Genomic DNA, 23693 nt, shown 5'->3' with positions numbered 1-23693 from the left:
GGTTTGGATATTAAAAAATGTCTTGTAAAAAAATTATATTTAATTTTCTATTAATAAATACATTTACAAATAAGTTTGAAATTAGAGTAGCTAGGTCGGTGTAGGTTTCGTTATCTTCTTGTGATATTGCGGGTCATCAAATATCAGTTTTCTCTTTTCAGGTTTACTATCCTCAGCTGTATTTTATTTTTAAGGAAAATAATAGCACTCTATTGATTGCATTGTGCATTCCAGAAAGTGAATTCCAAAGCTACGCGAATTTAAAACATTTAAAAAAAAAATTATTTTCTTTAATACAAATCTTGCTGTAAATTCTACAGACGATTTCTGATCACTTAATGTGGACTTCACTGTTCTGAATAAAATCATGGAGAAACACAAATGAAATATGCATGAATCGATAGTCAAAAAAGGATATTTGTGAAGTAGCTTGAAGATTCCTGTGCCAACAGGGACTGGAATACCAACGATTATTGACTCGGATACACCAGAGATGGTATCCTTCTGTCCATAGTAAGCTGCGTCGAACAGATGGTCTGCTGTTTTCTCAAACTATAATGGAGTTAACAAATCAATTATATTTAACGCAGTAGTTCAGTTTGAATTATTATTGTAGTATTTGCATAAGTATATTACATTAATTATCTTTTGATTAATACTTACAGAGGCTAAGTTGAGCACAGACTCTTTCATTTTCGAAAGACCATGACGGGTGATGCCAAGAACTTCCCCTCTGCTGGTCATTAAATCAGCAACTAACATAGGATGACGCCTGTCTATGCTCATGCCGTGATTTTCCATTACCAATTTGATCTCCGTCATGATAGTTGCTCGAGCAGCCTCAATTCCCAATGTTTTGAAGACCTTAAGATTCGTATTTTAGTAAACCGAAAAGGTACATCAATGTCAAATGTACAAACCAGAATCTGCTCTTACCTCCATCGTATTATTAGACGTAGTTTTTTTTCCTAAGACCCCAGGCGTAGCCATAACCTCGCGCATATTATCACCTTCAACGAACAATCTGTATCTAGTCTTTCCAGTGGAGTCATCATTGTGAATTACTGCTCTAGCAACAGACGGCAGACCCTGTAAATTGAAAGGGTGTGAGAGTAGGTGTTGCGTTTCGTTTGGCACAGTAAAATTGATATGTATTATATCAGAAAATTCACCTTTATCACAACGTTTGGTACCGTTTCTTTGAGCTGCATGAGAGCATAGTTTATGTTAAGTTTCTGCTTGTTAGGATTCACTGTAATAATTGAATCCCCTCTTACATTGACGAGTTTTGGATTCAAACGAAGTTTCGAAGTGCAAATTCTGCAATGAATAATGCCATTAGTTTATAGTTTCGAAATAAATTCTTATCCAATTCAATTAGAAATTGACTCACGAGTAACGAATGGAATTTGCATCAACTTCCAATTTCAGAAGCTTTATCCTGTCGACATCTAACTTAATTAAAAGAAAACAGTCATCTGGCAGATATACTTCTTCGATGTATTCTGTAACTTCGCCTAATGTTGTTTTTTCTATTCTGCCTTTAACTCGTCTTGCAAATTCTGGATCTGTATCATTTTCCTATAAATATAATAGATATTTTCATAATCCATTAAACCTTAATTGATGGTATGTGAAAACTTCCCACAAAGGTCAATTTTATTGTAACTTACCAAAGCGGCGGTAATGATAGGTGTACTGATATTACTGTTAGCATTAATGATTTCCTTAATACGAGGAACACCCTGTGTAATATTCATGGAAGCAACTCCAGCAAAGTGGAAAGTTTTTAATGTCATTTGAGTGCCTGGTTCACCAATACTTTGTGCAGCTAGCGCTCCAACCGCTGTGCCCGGTTCAATCTTTGCTCTCATGTATTTTTCCTTACAAGTATGCATAAATTCCACCAACTGAGACACTGTCAGCCGTTCCAATTGTTGAACAGCTGAGGATTTTGAAGTAGTATTGTGTCGCAGCCTATTTATCTTGTGCGCGACAGACTTCAGGAATGCTCTATTGTGTGGGAAACAAATAGTTTAGAAATTTGTTTACAAATATCCTACAGCGCCTCAAGTAACTGAAAACTTTCCAATTTACAATTAGACATACTCTAGTTCTTGCTTAAACTCGTCGCTCAAGCAGGAGTAGTCCTCAGATTTCAACAGCTCAGTCGTGGCATTAATTACACTTGTTCCATCCAAAGGTTGTTCATCTCTGTAAGGAGATTTTGCTCGTGTGTGATCCAAAACTCTTTTATAATCGACTGGACAGTCCTTTCCTAGCAAAGTATAAGTTTAACAGTGAAGATCCAAGTTATCCAATATTTACACCGTTATACAGAGCACAGAAACAGATAATGTGACATTAATACCCTCCATGTATGTTGGATCCAAACCATCTCCGCCATACAAAATTTGCACGATATCTCCGACAGAGTTTCTGACCGTCATATCATAGTGAAGGCAAAGATCCTCCAAACTTTTGACCAATCTTCTTTGCATATATCCTGTCTCTGCAGTTTTCACAGCTGTGTCTACGAGACCTTCTCTGCCTCCCATTGTGTGGAAAAAAAATTCAGTTGGAGTAAGACCAGAATAAAATGAGTTTTCTACAAAGCCTTTGGCTGCGGGGACTTTGGAGTGACGCCCAAAGTGCGGCAGAGCACGATCCTCGAACCCGTTTGGTACACGTTTCCCGCTGATAGCTTGTTGTCCGACGCAAGCTGAAAATGTGTGTAATTACTATCTGAATTGTAGCTGTAAGAAAAAGCTCAGCTGAAGAAAAGGATGTTCGATAGAAGACTTACCAATCATTTGTGAAATGTTGATGAAGCTGCCCTTGCTACCAGAGAGAGCCATGACCAGGGGACTGTTACTTGGATGCAGTTCCTTCAAGCAGGCTTTTCCGGCATGATCACGAATAACGGATAATTCTTTCAAAATCATTGCCTCTAGACTCTCTTCTTCTGAACAACCTGGCTGACATATCAACCTTCCAGATTCCATTTGAGTTATGTATTCAGTACATTTCGAATACCTGTGGAGAATAGGAGCATTATGTTTCACAGATCTTTTTGATCAAATGTGCAAAAAAAAAAAAAAAAAAGTTTTAGAGGAATCATGAGTTTACTATGAAGTACAATGATGTTTATGACTTGGACTCTAGAATACTGGAACCGATATTAACCCAGCAGTAAGAAGGTCGTGTTTAGCTTTGAGCAGTCCTTGTCCAGGTGTGACGTCGCTGATTCCAATTGAAAAACCTCTGTTCATAAGATAGTAGCTTGCAACTCTAGCTAAGCGCCACATAGCCGTCGTTGAAGCGTCTTCTCCCCAATCTCTCAATAAAACGTAAAAGATATTTTGTTTAGACCCTGAACCTAAAGTTGACTTGTCCATAGATCCAGCGAGGAGTTCAGAATTACGGATTATCACAACTGTATTAAAAAGAAATTGATTTTAGAAATATGAGTCAAAGTTTTCTCGTCACCATGTGCAACTTTCACTATGATACTCACATGAATCATTAATGCACAGCTCTTCGTTACTAGTGTATGCTCTTCCCTTCGTTTTCAAGTTGGCTCTAATTGGACATTTTTTATTCGGCTTTAGTATCAAACTAAAAATCTGTTTGCCTGTCCACAATTCTACTGGTTTTATAATAGCAGGTTCTGGCAGATCAATATTCATTGATGCATCATCTCCCGCCAGAAGACAGCTCGCTAATTGACAAGCTTGCGATTTATTCAGGAATGTATCCTTTTGTGTTAAAAGATATCCACCAGTTATAAAATCCTGAGTAGCAGCGATCAGCAGTTCGCCGTTTCGAGGTGTTACCAAATTTGATTTGTTCTGTAAAGGTATCAGGATAAAGAATGTTTTCAATGCTTGGTAATAGAAATACTGAAGTCCTAAATCTTGAATAAATTTCTCAAGTTCTGAAGAAATCAAATAAATACGTAATTTAGTATTATTAGATACAATTACACAAAATATGACTGTAAGCTGTTGATTTTTTACTAGAATTAGTAAGAAACTTGTATCTTACCCCCATTAATACTAGTGCCTCGGCTCTAGCTTCTTCAGTTTGTGGTAAATGGAGGTTCATTTCGTCACCATCAAAGTCGGCATTGTAAGGCGTGCAGACACATTCGTTAAATCTAAAGGTTCGGTGTTCTAATACTTTGGCCTTATGAGCCATTATACTGAGCTTGTGTAGAGAAGGTTGTCGATTGAATAAGACAACATCGTCGTCGCGAAGATGTCTCTCAACGATGTCTCCATACTTTCAGAAATCAAATGAAGATTGGATGTTAAGAATTCAATTTGAAATTAAGCTAGATATTATTCTGTGATTGAATTTCTAAGAGTTTTCTCTCATTTTTAATGAATCTCACCTTAAGTTCCTGGGAAATCTTCAATCTATTTCCATAGCGCAAAAATTTTTTAAATTCTGTACTTCTTTGTTGTACAAAATTAGCTCCTGGGTGAACGTCAGGACCGTTTTGAACCAATTTACGCATTAATTCTATGTTAGAAGCATTCACCCTTTCTGGATATGTCAAGATTTTTGCAACATAAATCGGTACTCCTACCTAAAAAAGAAATGATAGTAAAATTAGACCACTAACTTGATTTTAATTGTAAAAACTATAAGAAATATCTACCTGTTCAATGCGTAAATTGGGATCTGGCGAAATGACAGTTCTGCTCGAAAAATCAACACGTTTGCCAGATAAGTTCCCTCGAAATCTGCCTTGTTTTCCTTTGAGACGCTGAACTAAACCTCGACCAGATTTTTTTGGCTATTAAAAAAATGATGATAAAGAATTGAATCATTTCCATAACTTTAAAATAGATGAAATAGCATAAGTTATCTCACCTGCATGTTTAGTGGGATACCGGACATTTCACTATTGACGTAAAGAGCGCAATGCAGCTGCAAAAATTCCCAATCTTCGTTATACATCTGTACCTTGGCTCCGCTTTGTCTATGTTTTTGAATAACATCATTAATGAAGACAATTTCTGATAGTTTCATTGTTAAATTATCCTCATTTGTGCCTGCCTTTACGTCAGAGACAACACTCGGCCTAATGCAAATTGGAGGCACGGGAATTCTTGTTAAAATCAAATCTTTTGGCAGTGAACAGTCAGGATTCATCAGCAGAAGAGGCACATCTGATACTGGTATGCGCTCCAGTATACCTTGAACCTAACGAATGATACATGATAAGTTCTGGCTGAATAGCACAAGATTTGATAAAATGTTCCCTTCATTGAGAGACATATAATTGTTAGTGAGATACTGTATTCAGTAAGGACCTCAATGGGGTTCAAGACGTGAAGCAGTCCACTTTGGAGAATCCCTTCTAGTTCTCTGTTCTCTTCCAATACATTGCTGTATTCGGCTAGTCTTCGTTTCACCGCCACATCAACTGTTTTTTTGTTCTTATATTTTTCATGAACAATTTTCAGCAACCCTGCTTTTTTAATTGTGCCATTTAAATCCCCACAGTTTGGACAAGTAGTATTTTTCTTTGCCTTTTCCAGTATTTGTTTCCTCAGGGCTTTACGAGTTAAGTATCCTATATTTGGGTTCAATACACGTGCCATGTAACTTTTTTTCTCGGTCTCTTTCAGCATCACGTGTGAACATTTCTAAGTAAGAAATGTGAGATTAGAAATTAAGTTTTTCTTCATTTATATGCAATAATTAACTTCACCTTGCATATTGTTTGAAGGATGTTTATCACAGATCTAAAATATCCCACATGAAATACTGGCAGTTCCAAATCAATGTATCCAAAGTGCCCGATACACTCGTTCAATGTTTTACCACATGTGGTACAGCTGTCTTGATTGGAGCATGTTCCCTTTATGGATGAAAATTAAATGAATTTGATCAGTTCGATCAGGGTGGAAATCAGGGTGTTGCATATTTGAAGTTGTAAAAATATTGAGTATAGCTCCTTAAGTAGACAGGATGGTGATTTTTTTTGTAAAGCAGACAATATGGTAGTAATTTTAACAATTTCTACCCTTATAATGAAAAAATGAGACAGTAATTTATCTCAGTTTCCACAGACTTGTCTCTGTTGAAGCCTGAGGTCTTTTATCTGAAAAGCATCAATTTAAGTACCATTTTTCTATCGAGAACACCGTAAGGCACTGGCGAACGGTGACTGTCCTGACTGTAGAGATTTTTGGAGACAACATGAATGTGGGCTTGCCTCTCCATGTTATGACGGCTGTCAATTCCAAACGTGACATGGGAACTGAAGAGAAAATTTGATTGTTTGAGAATTTAAAAATGTGTGTTTATTAAAAGAATAAACTATAAAAAAACGAATACATGTGATGCTAAGTCAATAGCGAATTGAAAATGTGGTAAAAGATCAAAAAAACAATCAATTCATCATAGTTTTTTCGAATTCAATCATCATGATACAATGGTTGACGAAATTTCGTTTGAAAATTATTCAACGTTCAGATTTATTCGTTGTATTCGAGGTTAGGTACATGACATGATACGCTATGCATATCATCATTAGAATGGTGAAGTTATTCGTGAGACTGATTTCCTAGAAAGTTTACACATTCGCTAAAGTTCGCCAAACTCTCATCCAACAAAGTTACTTATCGAACTTACATTTTGCGGGCCACCGCAGTTTCCCTGTACAATTCCTTAACCATTTTTAAGGTTATGTTCAACCGCTGCTGACACTGAGCACATGTGTTTAAACTTCAAAGCAACCTGAAAGTTGCGTCCACTGGTTGTATGAGTGCGTCCAGTTGCGTTGTTGTGTCAGTGCAGTGATATGCGTATCGCCTCGTTAAGGTTTTCCTGGGTCTGAAAAGTCGAGATAAAACTCGTGGTATCTACAAGAATTGCCACGAGCCGTTTGAACAGCGAAGAAAAAAGCTGATAACAACAGATAATATTTACATTTGTCTACCAAAACTACTACATTCTCTCAATTTATATACCGGCTGATAAGTAAGGTTAGGAAATTCGGATACAGTCAACGTAAGTAATACGTTCGGATTAATAATTTCATATTTATTCCTCTGTGATAAATTTCCACCATACTTTTAGATTTGGAATTTCTGTTCGTCCTAAAATACTTTCATTCTATTCAGTTAGTTTTTGAGGTAATTCTTGAGCTTAGATGTTTTGTACTTATCCTTTTACCTACATGTTGTTAGAAGTTAAGACCTGGGGCTGCTTACGATTTTTCAAGAATATGTTTTTGTCATTTCGTTTTTATGGGCTAGCTCGTATAGTGATTAATGCTATATTTGTAACATTCGCAGCCTAAATTAAAGTTCTTGCAAGTTGTGAATGCGCTGCTCCGAGGCTGTTATGCATTAAATGGAATCTTAGAAAACTCGGAACGCAAGCATCTAAAAAACAAGAACACAGTTTTATTCAAATATACAAGCTTCTATCTTTTTTAGTAACTGTTCATTATGTAGTCCTTACCTTGCAGTTTTGTGAAGATGGTGATGGAGGAAGAGCAGTCCCACATGGAGTTGGCATCTGAATCTGTTCCAGTGCCGCAAGTTATAATATCGAACGAACACGGAGACAATGAAATTGCAACACCAAAAAAGAAACCTCGATTGAGGAAGAAGGCGTTGCACGCTGCCATACGAAAGCAAATGGAATTTTACTTTGGAGATGCAAATTTAAGCAAGGATCGATATCTGGGGAATCTCATAAAGCAGGATCCTTGTAAGAATCTTTCTTTTTCACCATATTTCCAGATTGTTTCATGGCTTATTTTATTATTAGAATGTTCATTTTTAGTCCGAACTTGTATCCCTTTGTCAAATTGCATTCATTTCTCTGATTTCGTTTAAAAACCAAAATTTTACTCAGTTTTGAAACCTGAACTTCAGACTGAATTATTACTATTACAAAACGAAAATCACCTATTTCTGTAATTGTAGATTCTGCGTCACTAATGATTGAATTTTTTCTTTATTGGCAGATGTTGATCTACAAATTTTTTTACGTTTCAATAAAATCCGTGCCTTGACTACAGACATAAATCAAATAGTGAAAGCGTTACAAAAATCTGAAATGCTGTCTGTGTCTGAAGATGGCTCGAAGGTTTGCAGAATTACACCTATCAGTCGTAAAGATAACGTAGATGAATGTTCAATCTATGTTCAGAGATTACCTTTGAATGCTGATCATGAGTGGTTGAGCAATGTATTCAGTCAATACGGCAAAGTTGCTTACGTATCCATTCCACGGTATAAGAGTAACAAAAGAATCAAGGGCTTTGCTTTTATTGAATTTGATGAGCCAAGCAGCGCTGTGAAATGCATTGAAGTAGGTATTATGTGAAAATTTAATGAAGTGATAAGATTAAACTTGTTAATCTGATTTTCGAAAACTTTGAATTCATTATTGTGTTTGGGAAAAAAAAATTTTACCCACGAACGTAATAATAAATAACCTGGATGTTTACAGGCGTTTCGTGAAAAAAGTTGCGTATTGCCATCCCAAACCTCTCCGGATACGTTGATGAGTGTTACAACATTTCATGAAGAAGAAATGATAGAAAAAGAGAATGAGAAGCAGTTTGTTGAAGGAAACTTGAATCCAAAAGAAAAGCATGAAGACCAGAATGAGGAGACTGTTGAAATTATGAAAGTAGAATATGAAGGCGAAGAAGCTAAGCAAGGAAAGAAGCGAGTGCACAAAGATTCAGAGGTATCTGATTCTAATAGGGAAGATAAAGATGATGACTCTGAGACAAGAGCCGATAAAAAGCATAAGAAATCAAAGCAAAAAAATATCGAAGTTGAGATGAACGAAAGTCAGGCTATAGGTGTTCTTAAATCTAGTGAAAAGGACGTCACTGACAGAAAAGATCACACAGAAGGTGAAAAAAAACCAAAGAAACGGAAGGCTTCTGAAATTTCCAAGGAAGATACAGGTGAATTTTCAAGCAAAGTTATTGACAAGCAAATTGAACAGAATTTTGAGAAGGATAGAAAATCGAAAAAACGGAAGCAAAGAAACATGTCAACAACGAAACATAACGAAGATTCTAACTCTGTTGAAGAGGGAATGGAAAAAGTGGTTGAAAATGAGGAGCAAGATGAATTTTCCAATGAGGACGAAGTTTTCGATGACGGTGATCAGAAGAAGAAAAGAAGACGCAAACGACATAACAGAGCTGAAAAAGTAGATACCGCAGATATAGGCATGCAGATAATGGCCAAGAAAGATTGGAAAGTACTAAGAAATAAATACTTAGAACTGCAAAGAAAAAAGATGAAATCATTGAAAACACATTTGAAGCGAGCACGATGGAATCAGTGGAGTAATTACGAGAAATTTAGAGAGGGTGACAAGTTGAAAGCTACAAAAGAAGAGAGTGCAGACCACCAGAAGGCTGATAAATCAACTCAAAGATTTGTTTTCACCCCTGGTGTCATAGTGAAAGTTGAGATGGACGAACCCTGCACGGATCCGAAAAATTTTAAGGTTTTCATGAAATTAAAATTATTGTTCCAACTCATAGTGTATTCCATATACCTATATACATTCATTTGATTTGCTATGTTTATTTTATAGATGGAATTGAAACGAAACCCGAACATAAAGTACATCGATGTAGCCGAGGGTGCCTCCGAAGCATTTCTTAGATTGGATACTAACGAAGCTGCAAATGCGCTGGTATTGCAGTCAAACGAGGAGAGATCTATGAGTATTTTGCAAGGTAAATGGTTTTTGCTCATTGTTGAATAACTAGAATTAACTACTGCCATTTTTGATACCTTAAGATTTTTTTGCATGAAGCCAAGTAATTTAAGTGTTACATAAGGGTTGAAATGTACGTTCACATTATTCCTAACAGATAAAGAAGAAACTGATTATTGGGTTAAGATGTCGAAAGATCGGGATGAGAAGTTAGGTAAAAAAATAAGAGTGAAGCAAAGAGGACGGGATAAATTACTAAAGAAGGCTGAGAAAGAGTTGGGGAAACACATCAAATTCGATGAGGTATAAAATCATTTTAATTCGTCAGTTCGAAATCTCACTTTGAGGGCCAATAAAAGTTATGAATAAAATTTCTGGCGTATAATTTCTTTCGTGAGTTTATTTAACATCTGAGTTGTAGTTTACAGTATTAGATATTTTTCTCTTATTTAATAATAATTATAGATGGAATAGAAATTGGCTTTAAAAAAATAGTTTCAAATCTAACTTCTCCACATAGTCAATCGTTGCAATCGGTAATGCTTAGTCATTATTATCAGTTGATATAAAAAAGTTTTGACCCAAGACATGTTGGTCATATGTTCAAAGTATTAGAAACCTCTCTTTTACCTACTAGACACAGACTGATAGAAGCTGTAGGATGTATGTATTTTGAGCGTGAGAAAAAATGCATTACATGGGATCTGTTGTTTGTATATACTTTAATCGGTGAATTATTATTATCATTATTACTAGAACGTAATAAGTAGCACATCATGTATGCTTCCATTTGAGGTCAGAGGATCTAGTTATATGAAATTATGTTAGATATTTTTTTTTATCTATCACCGATCAATATTGGATAATTTTTTCGAAATGAAAACTTCGATTGGTATAGTTGTAATTCATTACATTGAATTATTTCTTTACATTCTGTATCTTATAAGACAATATTTTACTCTACCATCGTCCTCTTCCACCTCCGCCTCCACCACCCCTCCCACCAAATCCACCTCCTCCTCTGCCTCCCCCACCTCCTCGACCTCTGAAGCCTCCGCCACCACCACCTCGTCCGCCAAATCCACCTCGACCACCTCCTCCGCCTCTGCCACCTCCTCGACCTCCGCCAAAACCACCACCTCTGCCGCCTCCGCGTCCACCACCTCCACGACCTCCACGTTTTTGAACAGAGCCAGGTGGTTTGGGTAAAAATCGTTGTAGTGGTAAAAGTTTTGCAGGATCTATGTAGAGCTGAATCCACAGAAAAGAAGAGACGTTAATTTAGTTGACAAATATATACACGGTGGTAGAATTAATTTGAAGTCAGCATTCACCAGGAAACTTGACTCGTATTATAAAATATCTGGTATACACAGAAAAAAAAACATACTGACCTTTGTGTCTTTCTCAAAGCTGGAAGCCTTTATGTTGTCGCTTAATTTAATGGACACATAGTAGTCTCTGATATTGCCAAAAATTTCGTCTATTTTGCCAACTTGTTGTTTACTCTCAGTATATATGGGGGCGTTGAAATATGGCAAGTCTTCGATGTCTGCCTTGGCTACGAGGTCGTCTTGAACCGTCCACACGAAATGGCAAAGGTTTGTTACCTGGTCAGGTGGACCTTGGTCAAAACCTCTGGCAAATTCAATTGGAATATACATTAGTTAACAGTCGAGTATATCATAAACACGATATATAAAATCAATTTTACCCTCTGTTGTAGCCACCTCCGCCACCGCCTCTTCCACCTCCGCCGCCACCTCCTCGGCCTCCTCTAAAACCTCCGCCTCCTCTTCCTCCACGAAATCCACCACCGCCTCCTCCACCGCCTCTACCAAATCCACCCCCTCGGCCCCGGAATGACATTCTGTTCAACTATTCGCCCTGAAAAAATAGTCAAATTTGGTCAGTCAAGCAACAGTCGATTGAACTGTTACCGATAAACATATTGATCCGAGATGAAGTAAGTAGTATCTAGTAAATAACGAATTATGGTAAAAGAAAATGTCCAAACAATTGAATTTGTCAATACGTGCCTACGTGTGTTTACACCACGTGTTTAACCTATAAATTAAACCTAACCTACGGAACGCAATGGTCCGAAGTAAACAGAGATAAATACACCCTAGGACTTGAGAAGGATAAATTTTGGGTATTTACAGTATTCGGTTACACAAGTTAATTCAGTTTACTTGTTATCAGAGGTAATTATCAACAATGTAACTAGAAAAATCACTTACCGTGTACGATGAAAACGGCGACGGGACGGACATTCGATGATTGGACTGCCGGTTACTGTAGTTCGGTTACGAGGTCGCGAAGGGGCGCCACTGCATCATCAATCATTCATCAAACGGAAGTGTGAAATCAAAACAGTTTTTTTTTTATACTTGGAAAACAATACACGATCGTACGTGAGTGAGTGTTTTGTGACGTCGGGTTGGCTGTTTTGACCGAAAATATGTATATTCTTAGTCTACGTGGACTGTCTCGGCTAAGTTCATATAATATTCACGTATTAAAGTAAAATTTTCTTCACAATTTTCACAACAATTCTCCGCCGTTAGTGAAGAGATATGATTATTTGAGTGTATCCATATAAATATTCATAAATTCGATGGAGATTTCGGCCAAACAAATGACTGCTGGGTTGCAGATTACCGTGCGCTTCTGCGTGATTCTATAAGCGAAGGTTGAACAGTCATTTTCGCTGTGCAACGTACGCAAATCTAATTTATTAGTTTCGTTTGAAAGAAGATTTGTCTGAAACGTCGAACTAACAACGACTGCTTGTTAATAATGGCTAAATAAAAATATTGGACGACCTATTGATGTGCCGCCATTTTGACAATCAACAGCTGCCTAACCACGATGCCGAATCTTCTAATCGCTGCAAGTAATAGCTTGTTAATTAACGGTATTTATTGTTTCCAAAGTGAATTAATTGTGCAAAACAAATGAGTGTGTATCCGTAATATGATCGAGGTGCTTGCAGTGATCGTTTCACTTACGATTGCCATTGCAGAGATGTGTCAGGTACCAGAATCGGTCTCGATTTTCATTTTCTTCGGTCACAATTACCCGAACTCGAGCAGAAGAGAACAAAGTATGTATATTTACTCATTGTCCGTGTTTTACAATTAGGACTAAACAATAATTAGTTACTTGTCTGATTTGATTTTTGTTGTGTTGAACGTGTTCGTTGTTTCAATGTGTTTTGTAAATGTTCGATAATATGCTAGAGTTTACTGAAAAATGAACTCTATATAATTTTTACTGTTACTACAAAATATGTAGCACTTGATCAGTTAGTCGTTTAGCCTACTCATGAATCAGTGGTTTAAAATAGAGAGAGTAAGATTCTTCTTAAGTTTGTTCTAGAGATTTCCTCTCATGTGCGGTATACCTGTCTTAGAAATATGCCTATATAATAAATTAAAAATTTTTTCGGCCAGCCGTTATTCTTACGTGATAATAATTCGATTTCACAACACAATTGCAATTCATTCCATTACAATTGATTGAGAGTAGTTTACCAACTCAATAATATTTCTCAAGGCATTTAGCAATGTTGCGGGGAACGCGACATTCAAATATTTGTCTGTTTGCTTCGGTTTGCGCGTTTGAAATTTACGCATTACGCCGCGTACAACGGCAACTCGCGTTACGCGGGTCCGTGCCACCAGCAACCAGAGACTCGAATGTTTGGCGTCATTCGCGTATCAGCAGCGAACGGGGAACCACGCAGTCGGTCGGAGGTCGGACCGTTCGAATTGGACTATTTACTTTAGGGCGAATCGCATGATTTGACGCGATTGGTAGATATTGTAGGACGGAAAATCCGTGCTAAGAAAAATGAGTTACTGTAATCAGAATATCCTGTAAATGTCGGAATATTCGATTATAACGAGTTTTTTTGTGAACCTAGCTGCTCAACGCCGGCAGATAGGCAACCGGAGTTACCGTTCAGTGTGCTTTTTTAAAAAATATATCTGAGTCTTCGACGGTTGTTGGATCAGATATTATCAGGAATGACGGTATAGGAAATGAAATATAACTTTGGTTACTCAGGTTGCCTATTGGCTGGCGTTGATTGACGACTTTCACAGAAATCTTCCCGTAAATATATCTGACATTGAACAGCTTAAAATATATTTCGCTTTGACTTACCGTGTTTGCGGTATATCAAGAGTGTATAATAAAGTGCGTGGATTTGCTTTTTTATTCGGTGTAATTTGGTGGTAAAAAATTTTCTTCGTAAAAGTTTTAGGATACGATGATTTAACAACACGTGATGTGACAGACAGCTTGAGATGAAAAATGAGTGTGGAACGCGTGATTAACAATAAATAGTACATCGAAACTAGTTGGTATTATATCCCGATAATATAAAACGTAATATTAAAAGAAATTGTGACGTATTCAGTTTTGTGACTTATTCTTCTATAAAAAACTTGTCTTGAATACTAGATGAGTTTAGGTTTTCATCGCATATCAAAAAACATGTTTACAAATCTGGTGTACATATTGTCATGCAGTTGAATAAGTGTGATTTTAAACGTGAATCCTGTTCATCACTGTAGGAAGGATGGAAGGACGGCAGAGGTAAGAGAAGTATTTTTTGAATAATTTGTCGATAAGGTGCAAACCATAGAATTTAAATTCGGTTTTTTCCAAGCAAAATATACATTGCATAAAGGTTACAGTGAAAAAATGTTTGATAACAAACATTAACAGTTTTCATTAGGAATTATCCATTCCCTGTATGATAAAATTTCTCAACAATGGTGTATCAGATAATTGCATACACAGAGTATTAGTATGTTAAATTGGTTTTTATTTTTTTCAGTAAAGAGCGCAGGCATCCCAACAATACGGAAGCTACTCAACAATGTTGGTGAGTGATTTTCATTTAGTTTTCTTTCTTTTCTGTGATATGTGTAATGCTCGGAAAATACCTAGCTTCAGAAAATTGAAGTTCAGGTCATAAGCCTCTCAATTATACTTTGGTTGTCTACGCAGTATAATTAGGCGCTACTTCACCGTTTATCGCCAAACGAATTCCACACTGTTTGTAGCAACTGTTTGCTAGGCGTCGTTCACGGAAGATTTTATAGTTCTGTTATCTAAAGGTATGCGATAGGGCATTGACGACATAATTAGTATTTATGATAATCTTAAGTGTTAGTCATTCTTAACTTTGGAGGAAACTCAGACTACGCGCGATTGACCTTCGTGATTGGTAAATTGGCGCTAAAATTTTAGTTACCGTTCAATATTTCTCTTGTATACATATATGTCTCATCTTCTCGTTACAGCGGTAATAGATTTTGTAATATACCTGAGTTTCGGCACTCAAGATATATAAGTTATAATATACTAGTAATAATATGTTAAGTTACTGCAAGTTTCCACCATCGGTCTGTCCGATGGGATTGTAGACACCGCAAAAAGATTATCTTCTATTTTCAAAGAACTGAAATGCAATCGAAGCTAAGGAAACGCATTACAAATAAGCCGGAAAAAAAATTTTTTTCGTTAAATAAACATTTAACTGGGAAAAACGTAATCGTTTATTTAGAAAAAGTAATAAGGAGGAATAAAGTACATGGTTGATAAAACATTAAAAATATATTTATTTTTGGACGAACGCGAAGGTCAAATTAAATGGGATATGGAAATTTTTTAAGCCCATAATTTCATTGTAAGATCCTGTATGTTATCAAATTTTTTCATCGAGGTGTGTGTGACAGACCGACAGACCGACATTCAGATCGATATATTTTCAAAAACCTGTTTTTCAGATTTTAGAGGTTTGAAATCGTAAAGATTTGTCGTAATTAGAAAAAGTTATTTTCGCTCGAAATCAATACTATTCTTATATCGCCAAAGTACGTGATGAAAAGTAAAAATAAAACATATATTTCAAGAATGGTACAGAAAATAAGTCCAAAAAAGCATTTCTACTGATCTGTTATTCGTTATTGCTCGAATTTGGGGATTTGTTGACATACAGTGTTACATTGTCGAAACTTTGTAGGAGCAATGAGTTTAAAATCGTCGCTGCGTTGACCAATTTTCATAAAAAAACAAAAACAAAAAATAAAACAAAAAGACCAAGTACAAGCATGTTCGCCATCCATACGTATTTCCGTTAATAACAATAATCACTTTTGGTCTCGTCGTTCTTCCAATGTCGGTCATTGGACGCTTTCAACCTACTAGCGTTCAATAAGGTGACATCCATTTCTCGACCAGTCTTACTTTTTCTTCTGAAACAAAGTGTCACACTGAAAGTTATCCATCGAATAGATAATTATTTTAAAAATTGAAAACAATTCATTTGTTTCTGCCGACCTGCGAAGCTCTAGAACGATACATCTTAGAAATGAAAACCTACTTTCCAAAGTCTTCCATTTCCTGTACCGTTTCCGGTAACTTTCTTTCCAACGTTTCCGGGAGAAGAAGTGTCAGCAAACCAGCCAGTAACGAGCAGCTTCCAAAAGTTACAAGTGGTATGGCCACTGAGATTTTAGACTGTATAAGTAATGACGAGGTTGTACACAAAAACGTATAGTTCAGAGTAATTGTCGGTCACATATAACTGGACGTACTTTACAGGTCAATGAACTAATTACACCTATACCCGAATCCAATTGAATTCCCACCCTTGTTAAGAAGACCTCGTCAACTAGATGGACCCGCACGTTTTACTGTTAGAATGAATTTCAGTGAACTCACCAAGTCGTTAATCATCGGCGCCATAATTCCACCTAATCTAGCCATAGCTGAACAAGTTCCAACGCCAGTATTTCTGAGTACAGTAGGAAACTGTTCCGCTGTGAAGACACCTATGGTCGTGTATGAGATTGAAATAATCAATTTGCCTATCATAGACAAAGTTATCACCAGCCACGTCATATCTGGAAAATGTGAAGAATCACAATTATCAAAGAGTATTTACGGTCAGTGACCATGTCTTGTCAATTTCACTAACCGGTGGGAACGAAAAATGTTGAAATTAATGTCATTGCGACAAGCCACATGCAACTGCACAAGATAATCCTTCTTGGTAACCTGTCAACTATGCAGATCAAGAATACATACGCGGGTATATCCACACCGGCAGAGATTCCAGAATTTACGTAAACGTTGCCTCCAAGGTTCGGCGTCATCCAAGACAGACCGTAAAACGTACAATTGTTTACGATCCTGCTAACGTTGAGGTAAAAAAAGTGTTTATTTCCCGCATCGAAAGCTGAGATGTAGATTTCATCGATCGAATCATTACATTACCAAATAAAGAACAGTATGAGACTCCTTTTCCTTATGCTCGGATTCTTCAGAAGAGCAAATACCGAGTATTTTTTGCTACTTGATTGATCCTCACTGTTATTTTCCAAAAAACCGTTTAACGTATCTGGTGCCAATTCTACACCGTTTTCGATAAATGCCTTACGAAGTATGTCTCTTGCCTCCTCCACGCGACCTTTGCTCAGCAGCCATCGTGCAGATTCATGAATAGACCTAACGTGCGAAATTCGCCATTAATGTATATTGCACATTTTAAATTTTTGTGTCAATAACAGTTGCGTTTTTCTCACCACGAGAATACAAGAAGAAGTATAGTTGGAATAGCAAAGGCAATCTGTAAGATCCTCCAATTCTTGATGAAGTACGCGAGGCAGATACTTAGAAGAGCACCTATGATGAAAAATATTCCACTAATACCAGTCAGGAGTTTCTTTTTTGGACCAACTGTTTCGATTGCTGGAAAAACGGTAAAAGCATTAAATTACGATTATATTAACACCAGAAGCTTCGGCGCAGGCTAGTTTCCCAGGAATTGACAATTATCGTTTCACAAAAAGGTTGACTATTCCCCTGAGGTGAACAAAAATTAGATATCCTATAGACTCTCCATTGCGAATGTAATGCGATAAGAAAAATAATCTGGTGATTGTCGAAATTTTAAAGTTTAGCTTGATTATTTTTTGATGTCGACTTTTGTAGACTATTGACTGTAAATTGATAACCTAACGGACATTCGTTAAATCTATTGGCTTCAAATACGCCTGCTTCATCAGTCTCTCTATCAATGGACTTTATTTTCTACTGGCAATAAGTTGAATATAATTCAACCGCGTATCACTCGGGTTGTTGTGGGAGTTCAACAAGTTCTCACCAGCAATATAAGTGGTTAAATACACTCCAGTGGTTGTTGTTGCAACAATCGTTCTTCCAATCACGTACACTGTAAAATTAGGAGCTGCAGCTATGAGTAATCCAGAGATTAATTGCACTATTGAGCCCCATATCAAAGTCGTCTTTCGACCATATCTGTCCGACAATGTACTGAAAGTCAGAACTCCCATCATCACACCCATCATGAATAGCGATTCACTTGCAGTTTTCAACCACGCGTTATCGCAGACTAGATCCCACTGCAAAGAAAAAAAATACATTATACAATTTGAAATTTGACTCATTATCAGACATCGTGAAAAGTCCGTGTAAAGTCTTAAATCTCTACACACGAGCTTTCTAGTATATAATTACGCTGATCCTGCGAGATAACTAATAAAACACTTCCTCGTAGAAATTTACATTCCACGATATGTCTGTGTGGACAGAAATGATACGTTATCTTTCACACATCATTTGACTAACCTTGGTCGTAACCGTAACCCCGTACTCGTTTTTGTCGTAAACAAAAGAGTCGCATGTCACAACAGATAGCATCGATGAATTCCGATCATCACTCGAGGTTTCATAGTGATCTCCGTAGTCTGAATCGTACCTCTTACATCGCGACCAAGTTCCCGTGTCGTGATCCCATGGATATGTAACATTTGCCAAATCCGGTTGTATAAAGTGAGTCGCATTTTCCGAGTCTTCGCCGGGTGTCAAACATCTGAAATCTGGTTTACCGGCTAGGAAAATTCCTCCCATTACGTGAAAGGTGCTGGATATTATGGGAAGGCACATGGCAAGGTATATTCTACGCTGATACGGGCCAAACGTCCCCAACTGTGATATCACTTCGTCAAAACCCATCCTTATAGTTTTTCCTTCTTCGCGTTACGTCACAGTTTTTTGAGTCTTTAAAATTACTGGTTATTTTTCATTTGTATTCAATCAATTACTCGAGAATATTAGTTGTAATCTGATGATAACTTGAAAGCTGATTCATATGAATTGCACAAAAATTTGCTTGATGTTTCGAACCTCAGATTTGAAAGTATATTGGACGCAAAGAAAACTCTCTTCGTTTTATGTGTCTTTTCTGTATTTGCATTGGTGCACAGATAACATCTTCCGCAGTATCATATTCTCAAAAGTAGAATGTCAAACTGACTCACAGCCAAATATGAACGCTGGTATTGTAAATCGTATCGTATAAGCGATCACTCTCAGCAATAAATCAGCGCCACAATGTAGTTGAGAAAATGACTTTCAAAAATTCCTCAGCCAGCCTGATTTCTTCCTGTAGTATTAACTGGGATCTGAGCCTTAGATCAACAAAAAATCTTCTCGGACGTCTTTGTTTTAATCACAAACATTGTCAGTGATCTAGTTTCAAATACGGCAAACAAGCCAAAGTATTTCAGTATAATAAACGGGTTATATTAAAATTCTGAAATTTCTGGAAAGTCGAGTGGCTATAAAATTATAAATAAAATCGTGTGTTTTGTTATGCTGTACTTCAGTAGCAGATTCTTCTTGGCAGGTATAAAGTAAACAAATTTACAAATGATAGATGTGGTTCGTTCTCAATGTAATTCGGCACGTGATTGACTGATTGATTGTCTAGTGGTGATCCATCAGATAGATCGACAGTGTTATCAATTTTCTCGAGAAGATAGATGTGAGAAAGGAATTTTATTTTCGGTTTACAGCTTACGTGTCGAACAGTTTATGTACATTTTACACGCGTATGGTCTCACAGCTAAATCAGAGGAGATGTTGGATTTACTCTTTTTTCAATCGCATGAGAATCCCTTCAATCAGTAGAGGTACTCTTATGAATAAAAATTGATAAACGATATAAAAGAAGATAATAAACATTCCAGATATTTTTTTCACATTCTTGAAACGTTTTTTGTTTATTTATTCTCCAACTTAATCGATTTATCGTTCAACCTCTGTTTGCATTTCAATGATCAAAATGAAATTGTACCTTTGAGCAGGTTTCGTTTCTTATAATTTGAATAACTTTGATTCATAGGATATTTGAGCTTAATCTATTTTTCTATGTGGAGTACATTGTATAACAATTTAAAATTCATATGCATCAAAAAGTATATTGTTGCTATTCTAACTGGAAATTAAATTTTACGAGCTTCTAAAGCAACGTTTCGCACGGTCAAAATTTTGGATTTTTTAATATGGATTGGACTTGGAAAAAAATCTAGGCTCCAAATATTCCAAAACCTGCAGTGTTATTAAAGTGAAAAAGTGAAAAGAAAAATAGATAAAGCAGCTATGAAAAATGCATGACTCGCATCTTGGATGATTTCAAATTTTTGTTTTCTCCCCTTCTTTACTCCGGAAAAAAGTTCACTTGGAAGTTAATATAACTCTTTCGAAAATGAGAAGTCAAGTTTTCAGTAGATCTCCTATTCAGGGTTGTAGAAATTTTTTAGATTCATGCCTCGCAGAAGAATGAACGAATTAAGTTTTTGGATACGATCGGTCCCGTAGTTTTAAATTTACTTAATGATCTTAATTAATTAGGTAAAAATAGATTTTATTTAATAATATTTTTTCAAGTTCTTAAGCTGGCCCAATCAGCTTAGTGAAATTAAGCACTTCTTAACTTTTGCAAATTTTAAATTTTTGAATCGTCCATTTTCCGCTCTCACTTCTGGAATGGAAAAAAAACATGTATCACGTATCTATTTCCTAATTAATATGAATACATAGCGAATTCCAAGGTTGAGTAACTTTGTTTTAAATACCGAGGCAGAAAATCCACGTGAAAGAAAAAGAATCTTACAATCTTGCCAAGAACCTACTTCTTAAAATTCTCCAACTCTTCTATCGTCTCCGGTAATTTTTTATTCGCCGTTTCCGGAAGAAGTAGTAGCAACAGACCAGCCATCAATGAACCGCATCCAAAGATCACAAGTGGCAGGGTGACGGAAATTTCAGACTATAAATAACGGCGAGTTATATCTGTATCAGAGGTACAACGAGTTGAAATTCGACTGAATGATTGTTCTGGTGTTCAGGTCAGAGGTATCTTGAATCTGAATTCACTGCTACCTGTTCCTGTATCGCATTGAACTCACTAGATTGTTAATCTGCGGTGTTACCACTCCTGCTATCCTGGCAACGGCCGAACAAGCCCCAACGCCGACATTTCTAATCGTGGTGGGATACTGTTCCGACGTAAAAACGTAGAGGGTCGTGTAAGAGGCAGCGCTCGATAGCTTCCCTATCATCGCCAAAGATATGATCGGCCATGACACGTCTGAAATTTAATATCAGTTAGCGCGTGGCTACCATAAAGAACAAATTCAAGACAAATAATGTCAGTATCGTTTCCCACCGTTGGGGACGAGAAGCGTTGAAACCAATGAGGTACCGGCGAGCAGCATACAACAGCACAAAACAACCCTTCTTGGACACTTGTCGATCGTGGATATCATTATCATGAAGGCGGGTACTTCCACCGCAGCAGCAATGCCGGAAGTCACGTAAACGTTACCGTCAAGATTGGCCGTGTTCCAAGATAGGCCGTAATACGTAGCGTTGTTCACAAACCTGACAACGTGGATTTTAGAAAACGTACATTCTTCAAAATTTCGATCGTTCCACACTAAATTGAACGTTGACGAAATTATAAATTTCTATGATCGTGTTGAATGCATCGGTGACGGTTGCAATTTGATGAAATATTTTTATCATGATGAAATCAGGGCCTCTTACCAGACAAAAAACAGTATCAGACTCTTTTTTCTGATGATTGGATATCTTAGGAGATCGATTATCGAGGTTTTTTCAATGCTCCGTGTTTCACCGTTATCGTTATCCGTTTTCAATAAATTATTCAGCGCGTCTCGCGGTAGTTCCACTTTATTTACTACAGACGCTTTGTGAAGTACGTCTTTCGCCTCGTCTAAGCGTCCTTTGGTCATCAGCCATCGTGCAGATTCAGGAACATGCCTATTCAAATGGTGTTAAAATTTGAAAAAACATTCTACACACCTCGAACTGTCTTTGAAACAGAAGGTACAACTTGACGCTGCGTTCTTACCAGATAAAGACAAGTAATACAAGGGTAGGAATGGTAAAAGCTATTTGTAGAATTCTCCAGTTTCGAATGAAGTATGCAAAGCAAACAGTCAGGATAGAACCTATTATGAAAAACAGATTTCCAAGCGCAGCCGGTTTTCTTGTTCTTTGACCAATAGTCTCGATTGCTGGAAGAAACAAACCTGATAAATTATAGAAATCGAGGGAAAAGATTTAATTTTTAACAAAACAACTGACAATCTCGCGCTCTAAATTATTAAGTGAATTTTCGATGCGTTCTCACCAGTGACATACGACACTACAAACAGTCCATTGGTCGTCGTTGCTAGAATCATTCTACAAACGATGTACATCGGCATATTATAAGCAGCAGCTACTAGTAGGCTGGAAACTAGTTGCAAAACTGAGCCCCATATCAAAATCGTTTTGCGTCCGTATTCATCAGACAATCCACCCAGAACCAGTACGCCAAAAAACACTCCTACCATGAACAGTGATTCGCTCGTTGGTTTCAACCATGCGTCATTGCATACTAGGTTCCACTGTGAATGTGTAATTAATTACGATAGTTTTAATTTCATAATGACCATTTCGTTTTTACCATACAATAAGGGGATGTTTGCTTATTTAGTTACCTGGTAACTGAACCAACTAATTATATTTGATATTTCCTGAAGTTGCATTGCTTGGGAATTCTTTCTTATTGTAAGTAAGAATTAGACTCACCTTGGTTGACACTGTAAACCCATACTGGCTTTCATCGTAAACGAAAGAATCACATTCTACTAAGGGTGGCGTGAGTGAAAGGTTCTCACTCGAACCCTTGTCGTTTAGAATTTGGTAGTTTAGGTCATATCTTTTACACCGTGTCCAGGTTCCCGTATCGTTATCCCATATCGGATGGGTGGTGTTTTCCTCGTACGTTACATTGTCCGGATTTTCCTCAGGCATTAAGCATCTGAATTCTGGCCTACCCGCTAGATATGTCCCTCCCATTAAATGAAAGGCACAGGACACCATGGGCAAGTAGATGACGAGGAATATTTTTCGCTGGTATGGGCCAAACTCCCCTAAGTGTGATATAACGTCGTCGTAACCCATTATTACTGTTTTTCTATTTTCCTCTTACTCTGCCGTTTCTCAAGTCTTTACACCACTCGGTTGAGTTTACCTGTTGAAACGATGCCAGGTTACGTCACATTCATCATTCATTGTTTATGCTTCGATTGACTATCGTTTTAACCTTTTAGAATGTGAAAAAGTCACTGCAAATACTGGATACGTTGTCATGTCAATTATTACAACTGTACAAACCGTCGCTATTTTTGTAAGTCTCAAAGTATAACAATGCTACAAATGTTAAAATTGCAACGGATATGACAAGAGTTTATGGTAGAGAATCAATACAATAAACGATCTTCTATATTATACACCAACGGCAGTTGGATCATTTTTTTTTTTTTTTTTTTTTTTTTGACATCAATGATGATTATGTTAATGAACATATGAGAATCCAATGGAAGAAGTCATCAACTTCAAATTCAAATATGCATATTTAATAATCAAAGCATGATAAAAAACTGGAAAACGGTTCAAGCAATCTAACAATAAGGCAATAAACATTATGACTATATCGTTATCTGTGTGACGTTATCAAAGTTTGTCTACTTGGTAAAGTAGCGATAGTTATTTTTCTATTTGTCTTG

General features: G+C 36.9%; 5 protein-coding genes across 6 annotated transcripts; 1 reads left to right on the top strand and 4 right to left on the bottom strand.

Moving 5' to 3' along the window:
• Positions 1–25: 25 nt before the first annotated feature.
• LOC124407738 (DNA-directed RNA polymerase III subunit RPC1) lies at positions 26–6790 on the bottom strand. Its single transcript, XM_046884183.1, has 20 exons — positions 6652–6790; positions 6142–6277; positions 5726–5875; positions 5325–5660; positions 4882–5214; positions 4667–4804; positions 4397–4594; positions 4048–4284; positions 3518–3851; positions 3187–3436; positions 2807–3036; positions 2372–2722; positions 2110–2278; positions 1674–2013; positions 1394–1581; positions 1173–1320; positions 937–1089; positions 664–864; positions 419–552; positions 26–178 (listed from the first exon to the last, which is right to left on the bottom strand). The coding sequence occupies exons 1-20, from the start codon at positions 6693–6695 to the stop codon at positions 91–93; spliced, it is 4158 nt and encodes a 1385-aa protein (XP_046740139.1). The 5' UTR covers positions 6696–6790; the 3' UTR covers positions 26–90.
• A 45-nt stretch (positions 6791–6835) lies between these two features.
• LOC124407749 (la-related protein 7) lies at positions 6836–10089 on the top strand. The gene is made up of 6 exons (XM_046884226.1): positions 6836–7029; positions 7493–7737; positions 7997–8343; positions 8485–9507; positions 9598–9742; positions 9881–10089. The coding sequence occupies exons 2-6, from the start codon at positions 7503–7505 to the stop codon at positions 10030–10032; spliced, it is 1902 nt and encodes a 633-aa protein (XP_046740182.1). The 5' UTR covers positions 6836–7029; positions 7493–7502; the 3' UTR covers positions 10033–10089.
• Positions 10090–10112: 23 nt separating this feature from the next.
• On the bottom strand, positions 10113–12005 carry LOC124407787 (H/ACA ribonucleoprotein complex subunit 1). Of its 2 annotated transcripts, none has more exons than XM_046884310.1 (4): positions 11967–12005; positions 11438–11610; positions 11118–11361; positions 10113–10974 (listed from the first exon to the last, which is right to left on the bottom strand). In XM_046884310.1, exons 2-4 carry the CDS (start codon positions 11590–11592, stop codon positions 10684–10686), a joined length of 690 nt encoding a protein of 229 aa, XP_046740266.1. In that variant the 5' UTR covers positions 11593–11610; positions 11967–12005; the 3' UTR covers positions 10113–10683. The 2 variants fall into 2 exon arrangements, with proteins under 2 accessions (XP_046740266.1, XP_046740276.1); XM_046884320.1 differs by lacking the exon at positions 11967–12005 and having other exon boundaries at positions 10113–10739; positions 10785–10974.
• A 3868-nt stretch (positions 12006–15873) lies between these two features.
• On the bottom strand, positions 15874–18936 carry LOC124407767 (organic cation transporter protein-like). Its single transcript, XM_046884272.1, has 8 exons — positions 18397–18936; positions 17912–18170; positions 17331–17496; positions 17023–17253; positions 16724–16938; positions 16468–16649; positions 16127–16263; positions 15874–15998 (listed from the first exon to the last, which is right to left on the bottom strand). Exons 1-8 carry the CDS (start codon positions 18781–18783, stop codon positions 15881–15883), a joined length of 1695 nt encoding a protein of 564 aa, XP_046740228.1. The 5' UTR covers positions 18784–18936; the 3' UTR covers positions 15874–15880.
• Positions 18937–20518: 1582 nt separating this feature from the next.
• On the bottom strand, positions 20519–23131 carry LOC124407772 (organic cation transporter protein-like). The gene is made up of 8 exons (XM_046884287.1): positions 22714–23131; positions 22271–22529; positions 21989–22154; positions 21661–21897; positions 21281–21495; positions 21021–21202; positions 20745–20881; positions 20519–20593 (listed from the first exon to the last, which is right to left on the bottom strand). The coding sequence occupies exons 1-8, from the start codon at positions 23086–23088 to the stop codon at positions 20542–20544; spliced, it is 1623 nt and encodes a 540-aa protein (XP_046740243.1). The 5' UTR covers positions 23089–23131; the 3' UTR covers positions 20519–20541.
• Between the last annotated feature and the right edge of the window lie 562 nt (positions 23132–23693).

This window comes from Diprion similis, chromosome 1 (genome assembly GCF_021155765.1).
Source record: "Diprion similis isolate iyDipSimi1 chromosome 1, iyDipSimi1.1, whole genome shotgun sequence".
In the NCBI taxonomy this organism is placed as follows: domain Eukaryota; kingdom Metazoa; phylum Arthropoda; class Insecta; order Hymenoptera; family Diprionidae; genus Diprion; species Diprion similis.
This window is presented reverse-complemented; position numbering and strand designations above follow the sequence as displayed.